Consider the following 10071-nt stretch of genomic DNA (forward strand, 5'->3'; position numbering starts at 1 on the left):
GTATAAATATTTAGTTAAAAATCAAATGCTACATAAACGCAGCCTAATGGCAATGACAGTGGAAGACACTGGATTCATGACTGTGTGCTCTCATTACCTTTAGTCACTGTGAACATAAAACAAAACAGTCCATTTTATATTTATGTTCTGCAAAAAAAGGTTAATCCAACTCTGAGGTCCAGTTACCAAGAGTTTGAAATGTTCTCTGACCAGTTCTTGAGCTTCACAAAGGTTCTTGGTGCATAAATAAAACTTGATGTGAATTAGCAATGCTTATTATAGCTAACACATTTTCTTTTTGAAATGCTGATTCTGATGAAGTCAGTTATTTATTCCACCGTACGGAATTTAAGAGTGCTGAAGACAGACATTGATGTCAATTTAATAAATATTATGTATTAAAAAAAAAATTTCCGTAAAAAAACAGAAAAACATCCTGGTAATTTTATGCCAGTACATTTTCTGTTTTTTTACAAAATTTCCAGCAGAATTTTTTTTGTAATTTAACAGCCTCCCCCCTCACCCCCTCCCCCCCGTAATTGAACATTTTCACAGTTTTTATATGTTAAATTTTAAACACAGGAAACTGTTAAATGTACTATATATATATATGTGTGTGATTGCCAAACTCTACTAAGAACATTGATAACTCTCTCATGCACCTTCATTTATACATTCATCCAAACACAAATACACAACACAGTAATAAAAAAAAAAATCCGTAAAAAAACAGGAAAATGTCCTGGTAATTTTCTGCCAGTACATTTAGTTTTTTTACGGAATTTCCAGAAGTTTTTCTGTAATTTAACATTTTTTCCCGTAATTAAAGCTTATCTACTCTCTCTGCCCCATTCATCCACATTTACAAGCCTGACGTTCAAATGGGAGTAAAAATGAGTCCCAGTCCTCTCTGCCGTCATATGTTGCCAGCTTAACTCTGGCTGCTTCATGTAGGGGTCGTCTTGCCACCTCATGCCGACTCCCAGTCTGGCCAAATCCTCCATATGCATCCTGTGAAATAGGATGTGTCGCAGATGAACGCTGATGTACGTCTCCCACGCTACGCCTTACAGTTGGATCATGGATGGCTGAAGTGTTGGATGGGCCTGCATTACGTGACCTTTGCCAAATTACCTCCAATTCCGCAGTAAACGATGTGTGTGGTTGAACACTGGGTGCTTCTGGGTTTTCTTGCAACATTAAGGGAGGAGGGGCAGTTCCAGGATTCGGGATTTGGTTGCTTGTTGTTGGTTGCACTGCTCTAGATGTCTCTCTCTGCTCTGATGTTGTAGCACTGGTGTTAGCAGTTGCTTTAACTGTTTTGACTGTTGGTCCAACAACATTTGCAGCCATGGTGGAGGTTGGTCTGATGGTGCTGCTGTAGCTCCCAGTAGTTCCTCATTTTCATCCTTTTTTCTTTTATTAGTCACTTGTGCTGCTTTGTTTTAGGTTTTGGCACGTCCAGCTACTGTTTAAGTGAAGCCGATACGTTTCTTGACAGCCGTTTTTTTGTTTGTTTTTTTTTAAACTGCTAAAAAGTCAACGTTTCTCACCGAAGCAAACAGATTCGCTTTTTACACAGCTTAATCTTGCTTTCAGTCTTGGGAGTTAAATATTGGCTTGCTTATTTCTCTGGGCTGTATTTTTCCTTCTTTTTGCCTTACTTTTACTGGAGCAATTCATCCGAAGCACCCAAGACGTCCTTCCGTGTCTTGAATCCGGTCCGGAACATCCCGGGAAACTGAGGGCATTTAATTCTCTTTTTCTTGAAGTGAGGCTGGATTGGGGTGAGGATAATAAGCATTATCAATCCTACAATAATTACAACAGTTAATGCAATGAGATATCTTGCAATTTCTGCCCTAGACAGCTGTCTGAGAAGGCTGGTCTCATAATCTTTAACAAGAACCTTTCTGCACATACGTTTCTGCCTTCTTAATGTTGCAGAAATTTTTTTAGGGATTGTGGTCCCTTCTATCACCTTGTTTTTGGTGATGAGAACCATTTCCTCTTCGCTGAGCTGATTAAAATCTTTTAAAGTCCCGCATTTGACCAGCAACCTCCATAGGGTCAGGAACTTCTGGAACATTAAAAAATATCCTTCTAATATTAATTTTTTTCTTTAAAAGTCTGCACGACACAATTCTATGCTTTTGAGAGTTAGAAAAGACAGTAACTCAAAAGGCGCTTTCGCAATGCACGGAACTGTTCCGGTGGAACCGGTCGCATTACAACTTGCGACCGGTTCCACCCGGCCCCATGGAACCACAGAAGCTGTGGTTCCAATCGTACCGGCCAACCGGTTCTGCTTAGAACCAGCAGCTAATTGGCCGCTGGTTGTTATGGAGTCAGACATTGATTTTCCGTTGACAGCTGGCTCTCACTAAACTGTATCTTATTTTGTAAAGAGTGCTCTTTTCAATATTTTTATTATTAGTTTTAATTAGCAATGGATTCGTCTCAATATAGTGCAATCACCTGGTCTAATGAGGTATTTTTTTCCCTCCACTTACTCCAGTGTAATGCGAACACAACAGGGCTGGAACCGTTCCGTGCAGTGCGAAAGCACCTAAAAGGTATAAGCCTTTGTCCAACATCTTCAAATCTTTAGCTCTCTGCTCTTCTGAGATGGCCTGCAGAACAACACGACTGTTGCTTATCCATTTTTCCAATGTGAAGCCTCCCTTTTCACACAGATCAACAAGATCTTTCATCAAATGGATAGCTTCCTCTTCAGTGGCTGCACTTTTAAGGCAATCATCAACATAAAAGTTCAGTCTTACAGTTTCTATGACCTCTGGTGGAAATTCATTCTGGTTGTCATGGGCAGTTCTTAAAGCATAGGCTGCACAGCTKGGGGATGAAACAGCTCCAAATAGATGGACCATCATCCTATAAGGTACTGGTTCCTGTGTAATRTCCCCATTTGGCCACCAGAGAAAGCGTAGGAAGTCTCGATCTCCTTCTGGCACCTGCAAAACATAGCTTTGATGTCTTCCATTATGGCTATTGACCCCTTTCTGAACTTTATAAGGACCCCAAGCAGTATTAGTGAGGTTAGGGCCTGGCAGTAAATGCTGCAGCACAGTCAAACACCACACGTAGAGCTTTCTTTCTTGGATGATAAACCCCATGGTGGGTAATGTACCAAATTCTTCCATTGTCACAATGCAAAAGGTGCTCAGGTACACGTTCTGCATATCTGCATGAAATGATGTTATTCATATACTCCACATACTCCTGATGAAAATTCTGACTAAACTTGAATCTTTTCCTGAGACTTAGCAATCTCTGTTTGGCTACTGCAAAATTATTTTGCAAACAGACATCCATTCTTTTAAATGACAGGTTCAAACAATACTTTCCATCCTGTATAGCTGCAGGTGTTTCCATAATATTGAGAAACTTTTGGTCTTTTCTGGACATTTCTTGCTCGTCAGTTGATCCTTCACAGAAATCATGGTCATACTGGCGTTTGAGAAGTTCTTCCAGCTTACTCACTGAGGCCCCATTTACACAACGATTTCGGGGGAAAATGGAAGAGTTTTGTTGCGTTGTAGTGCACATTTACACTACAAACGCAAGTGTAGTGCGAATGTTTTCTCTAACAATGGCACAGATTGAAAACGGGTTCCAGAGTGCGATGTTTCTGAAACATACAGTTTTCCGTTGCCGTGTAAACAGAAAACGGATCTTATCTTCCAGAGAATCCAGAATAAGAATGCAGGTGTTACCGTTTCCCCATCAGATACGGTTCCTTCAGCGTCTCTTCACCGCTCCGCACCGCCCAGATGGCAAAATACACGGCTGCTTGTTCAGCGCTCTTATCTAGAGAACTACGGACCAGCCCAGGCTCCAGACGAGTTTAACGAGGGGGGGGGGGCAAAAGTGCCGTTTTTGTTGGATCGTTGTCGTGTAAACGCCCCCTGAGATTCTGTTCACTGTTACAGATGAGACTTCTTGAGCACCGTTGCTATGACACAGATATTGGATCTGTTGCCATAACACATGCTTTGAGCTGCATAAAAATGTATTTAATGTCCACAAGAAAGGTTACTTTGAATACTTTTAATAGTAGATGGCAAGTTAAGTTAATTTACCTTACTAATACCAACACAAATCCATCAATGTGGTGATATTTTAAAAACTGACTCATTCCTTTGTTTCTATACGCTGTGCCGAACCCCATAACAGAAGTAGATGGTTAAACATGTCTTTCAGAGCAAACTTTTCCGGTGCTGTCTGGATCCAAGAAGGCATATGTTTGGATGGCACATTGTCCTTTCATTGCTTTAACCTTTACAGGGAGCACAGATAGCCTTCCAAGGTCCTTAACGGTCCCTGTATGGCCACATGTTGCATTCACAATTGATGGGAGCTCTGGTATTCCTGTTTCAGACTCAGCAAAAACACTAAATAAAAGAGAATAAATATACTACATAAAACTAAATATATAAATAAAATATATATCCAACATATATAAATAAAAGAATATATAAATAAAATAATAAATATATATCCAACATAATAAAGTAATCAATATAAAAATAAAAGTAGAAATATTTAAATAAGAATATATATCCAACATAAATAAAAGAATCAATATAAAAATAAAGTAGAAATATATAAATGAAATCATGCACTCTGTCATGTAACTTTGTTCTCTTGCATATGTATTTTGATCTTCTGAAGTCAACTTCTTGTGCTTTGTTTTCCACACCATATCTCCTCCTCGACAGCCCAATTGTTTCCTGAACTATCTTTTGGAGCCTGTATTTCTTTATAATTCTACCAGACACAAGTTGTGAAATAATTTGTCTAGACTTATGTTTTTGAGCTTTGGTACTTTTCTCTACAAGAGTGTGATGGTAGTTGAGTTTTCCTGACTTTATCAGAGACAAAAGATCGACCAACTAATTTGCTTGTTTTGCTTTTAGGTGATTGTCCATCTTTTCTTTGTCTCTCATGCCGTTTACGGTATTTGTCAGTCTTTTTCATCTGTGTTTTCAGGATCTTTTCCAACTTCTCCATTTTCCTATTCTGTCTCATGATCCTACGTTGCATTCTCCTGTTCTGATTTTTTTCTGAAATTAAAAAGGAAACGGTACTTTACAATAGAAGATGAATATAAAAATATGACACACAGTATGTGTTGAATATTTATTTGAATATTTCAACACATAATTGTGTTAGTTTGTGTTTGTCAGGTACACACATGAATCATGCCAGGTACACAAACATGAATGGCAGATTCATCTGCCTTTCATGTGGTAATTCATCTCAATGACAACTACTGTGAAATAAATTTTTATTTTTAACATTTCCTTTAATTTATTTTTAAACTGTGGTTGTTCATTTAGTATTGTAATGAGATTTTATCATTTTTAAAATGACGCAAAGGTATTTTTGGGGGGAGTAAATCAACACATAATGATTATCACTGTTCATTAAATTACTACTATTCTTACATAATTTTCATACATGCTTTTTTATTGTTTGCTAAGAAAATATTCAGCCAATTTTTTAATATTTACAATAAATAATTATTACATATATTAATTACAAAATATTTGAGCAAAGAAAGTTGATCAAATCAAACATCAAAGAACAACCTCAAGTCAGCACAAGTGGCCACCAGATGAAGGATTATGTTTGACTGGGAGGCAGTTGGAGGCTTGTTGCAGAATACTCGTGGTACTAACACACCTTCTGCCCCGTTAGAGGAAGACAATGTAGCGTCAAGGATACAATAACATACCTTCTAGATTTTGTGCCGGTAGGTGTTTATCCTTTGACAAATATTTTAAATAGAAATTACATTGAATTCCTGATCATTTCACCAACAAATGTGTTTTGTTTTATTTCTTATTTTTTGTTTTTAAGACTGGAACAACAATAGCATCCTTTTGGAATGATTCCTCTACTTAATTAACAAACCATCAGCCCCAGCTCATCTGCATCGGTAATCTGCGGTTGTCAAAGCAGTATGTCATCATTGCAAAAAATGACAGTCACCATCCCCTTAGATGATGGACTCACATGTGCTGTGGACAAGCTTTTTAAGCTGTACTGGGTGTGTAACTTGTCTTATCCATCCCAACTCGGACCTGTCTTTACATTTTTTGAGTACATCTATAATCTTCCATTCTCCACACGAAGAAAAGCAAGAGTGATTGAATTGATTGGACAAATTAAAGCTTGTAAATGAAATGTATTGTTGTCCAAAATGTTAAGAACCTGTATTTGGTGAAGTTGTTCATTTTCTGGCACATAATGTCTCCATTTTTATCTTTGTTCAAATACTAAATGTTCAAATACAAAGTATATTATCAAAGTAATAAACTTTGATCATTTTTATGCATATGTAGTACAAAAAACTAGTGATTATGAATTGATCACGTTTGCAGAAATTTGTGATTTCCATCCTTTAGATGTTATGAGGAGTTTTGTTAACAGAAAGCTGTATGTGGCACCAAGATACAAAATATTGTATTTTGATTCATGATTGTTCGGTATTGAAAATGGAAGTTTAGATTTGAGTGCGATTGAAAATCTCACGAATGTTGAAAGGGACAGGAATTTATTTTCATTTCTCTTTCATGATGTTTGTCATTATTTTCATCCATGTTCTCTTTTGTTCATGTTATCGTATTTAACATTAGAAAGGGTTTGAACTATAAATTGTAGCTGTGTCAACTTTATTTGCATGATTGTAATAAAATAATCTAATATCCACAATTTGAAACGTCAATTTTTATAAGATCTTATCAAAATACATTCTACACATTTGTGTTTCAAAATAACACATCTTGACACATTTTTTGTGTTGATTTAAGTTACACAATACTTGTGTTAAAATGACAGACAAAAATTGTGTTAGGAATAACACGTCATGTGTTGTCCTTGAGCTGATGCGGCACGTGTTAAAATTTAACACATCTGGCTACTGGTGTTGTCTATGTTCAGCTACGATTCATTTTGCCCCCCCAAAAGTTGATTTCCCCCCCTCTAAGAATCCACCCCCCAACCCCTTTGCTCACACACATTGTTCAACCAGACAGCACTTTGTAAGCCCTTGGGGTGGGAAGTTTGGGAACCACTGGAATATGCAATCTTTAATTGACTAGGATCTATGATAACCGATGGACTGTGAAGTTTCTAACCACCTCTGCAGTCATTCTAAGTCTCAGGAAGGCGGCGGGAAATAAAAGCAAAGAGTGAACGTTTTATTAATGAAGAACTGGGAAGTTGATTTGAGCCAAAGGAAACTCTTGTGGGATTTTTTGGAAGGTAGTTTTAAATGTCATATGGGAACATTTTACTATTGAAAGTGTGCTTCAGTTTTCCAGCTGTCTTGTTTTTTTTTCTTTAGTAACTTTGAATTGGCTTGTTGCTGAAAATGTGCTATATAAATAAAATTACCTTACTTTCCCTATTTTGAGGTGGTTAGTCCTATTTCCTTTCTTGTTTCTTTCAATCATAAGTATTTTACAACCAACATAAATCTCATAATTACATTTAGTTTCCTCTAGGTACAGCTACTGCAAATTTGCACATCTGTCCACTCAGCTGCATGCTGCAGCTGTTGTATTCTCATACTAAACTGGCAAGTTCCCATAATAATCTTCTAAATATGATAGTGATTTGCTTTTATAATGGAGTTTAAAAATTTCTTAGACTTGATGGATTTATTTGCTCTTCTAGCAGCAACACAGTCAAATTAGCTCCAAATGTGCTACAAGTGAGCTAGAAAATGAATCTGTTTAAGTGAAAAACACATAAAAAAAATATTGTTACACAAATAGTTTGCTTTTTTCCCTTCTTTTTAAATTTTGAAGTTAAATGCAAGAAATGTATCATTTAAAACCGTCAATGATGATGTTTTGAGCTCAAGCAAGAATAGAACATATTTTTCAAATTCATTCAAAGTATGTGTATAAATTCCCAGTTGACTGTGAGGACTCGTTAGAACCAGAAAACAGCTTAATCAGCCCTAGGAAGCACAGAGAAGGTAGATTCATGCCTTCAAATAAACGCCGGTTTTAGAAAGTGACAAAGAAATTGTTTGATCTCAGTTAGTCAGCGACCACATGAATTTAGACCTTGGCCAGAAAGCGACCATTTACTGGAATGTAGGCGTGTTTTTCCTCTCTCAAGCTATCGCGTGCAGACTCACCTGTTGACTCATGTAAACACATGGCATAGATTTAAGAACAGTCTTATGCAGAAGGTTTTCCCATGACTGTGCACTTTGTCAAGTCACGAGAAGTTTCAAAATGTATTCTCAGAGAAGTTATTAGCATATCCTTTTGTTTTAGCTGCTCTGTCCTCCGCACTTATTGGCCTTCCTCAGAAAGGTGAGCATAAAAATAAAAAGCCTAAAAAGTAAAAGTTCATTGCATTGCCGTACTCTAAAATGTTTAAAATTAAACATTTAATTTCAGTTCAACTTGTTAGTGGTAAATGCAAAAACAGACATTTAGAAATAATTTATTTCTAAAATTACAACTGCCACAATTAGTACCTTAAAAAAATTATGTAACTGAAACATTTCTGTGATATGTACTTCATAACCAGAGGGTTTAATAACTTGTAACTAATACTCAAAGAGAGTTGGGCATTATTGTAAAAAGCACCTCAATACCATTGTTAAATATGGCATAGAATCCATGATGCTTTTGGCCTGTTTCTTTTGTAATTTACTGTTTCTATTGTAGGAGCGCATGGCAACATGAGCGCTTCAAAATATGTTTTAATAAAATATTTGGTAGTCTCTGTCAGTGTTGTTGCAGGGTTGTTCATGTTACCCTGCAACTTTGGGTGGCTGAGGGTAATGTATAAGTTGATCTTCCCTTAAGGTGTGATGCTGTGGTATGAGAAAGACGAAAGATTTATTCTTCTTCTGTTATAAACACGTCATGAACATACTTCAAGTAGAGAACCATTAACTTCATTACATCAGAAATGACTATAATATACCTTTAAACCAAACAATCATTCTTTTAACATGCTCTATTTAGCATTATGAATTCTGTCAAATTACAAAATTAATTCACATATAGCTTTTACTTTTCCAAACCATATTAATTTTGTAGTTAGTGCTTTAAATTGAATACCTTGTCCTCTTTTCTGAGACCTTTTGTATTTAACTATCAAAATAAAAATATGTGAAATATATTTTAGCATTTAAGCATTTTAGCTTTTAACAATGTCCATTGTTTAAGTAGAACAATAATATTTTACATCTTGCATAAACAACTATTCTCTCAATATCAAACTGAAAAAGGCGCAATGCTCCTTTAATACTATGTACTGTTTCAAACGAATATAACGAATATCTGGTTTTTCAACAAACCCATAAAAAACAAAACATTTATAAAATAAAGAAAACAAAACAATGTCCTTTGAGTGAGAACTCTCTTAAAAAGTGAAAAATACAAGTTCAAATGAACTCCGCTGTCTTTCAGCTAGCTCCTCAGCTAGCTCTCACGTGAGGTTATAATATTAGGTTATTATAATAACCTAATGCTCCCATTAGCCTTCATGAACAAGTCCCGTTTTCGTACACAATAACAATTACTAAGCGAACTTCGCGACTCATTAGTTGAGATTCGATTCAAGAACCTTTCAATTATTCCAAGAACTAATGTATATGTATAAAACCATTTTTACTGACCTGTGGTATGAGAAAGACGAGACACACGTTGAGCTTCCTTGACATTAAACCAGAAGATTTATTCTTCTTGTGTGCTCAATCTTCTCAATGCCACCAACGCGGCAGCGCCCCTAGCGGTTGTGTGTGGAATTGCAGAGGACTAACTAAAATGACACTAAAGAACTTGGTACAATGAGAAACTAAAGATACAAAAATAAAAATTATGTTTGGGTGCCTATTTTCTTACTTACTGTTTTTATTTACTAAGTAAAAATTTTTTACCTGTACATTCAGCAGGATACTCATCCAAGACATTTAGTCAACTAATTTTGGTAAGGCATGATTAATTTTTTTTCAATTGTATTTTTCATAAATTGCCAAATGTTGTCATCATTGTAAATGAATATGTACTAATT

At 36.1% G+C, this 10071-nt stretch overlaps 1 protein-coding gene across 6 annotated transcripts in view; it reads right to left on the bottom strand.

The window, feature by feature from the left end:
* Positions 1-9721, bottom strand: part of arfip2b (ADP-ribosylation factor interacting protein 2b) — a 54346-nt gene extending 44625 nt beyond the window's left edge. For 2 of the 6 annotated variants that reach the window (XM_008427259.2, XM_008427257.2), the window contains exon 1: positions 9677-9717. Coding sequence is in view for 1 of the 6 variants with exons in the window: in XM_008427255.2 (XP_008425477.1) it covers positions 9677-9721 (45 nt within the window). In the remaining 5 variants the exon portion in view is untranslated. Of the gene's footprint in view, positions 1-9676 lie in introns of all 6 variants that reach the window. The other 4 variants (XM_008427255.2, XM_008427254.2, XM_008427258.2 and 1 more) reach the window with 4 other exon arrangements.
* Positions 9722-10071: the final 350 nt, after the last annotated feature.

The sequence above is a fragment of the Poecilia reticulata genome, linkage group LG14 (genome assembly GCF_000633615.1).
Source record: "Poecilia reticulata strain Guanapo linkage group LG14, Guppy_female_1.0+MT, whole genome shotgun sequence".
In the NCBI taxonomy this organism is placed as follows: Eukaryota; Metazoa; Chordata; class Actinopteri; order Cyprinodontiformes; family Poeciliidae; genus Poecilia; species Poecilia reticulata.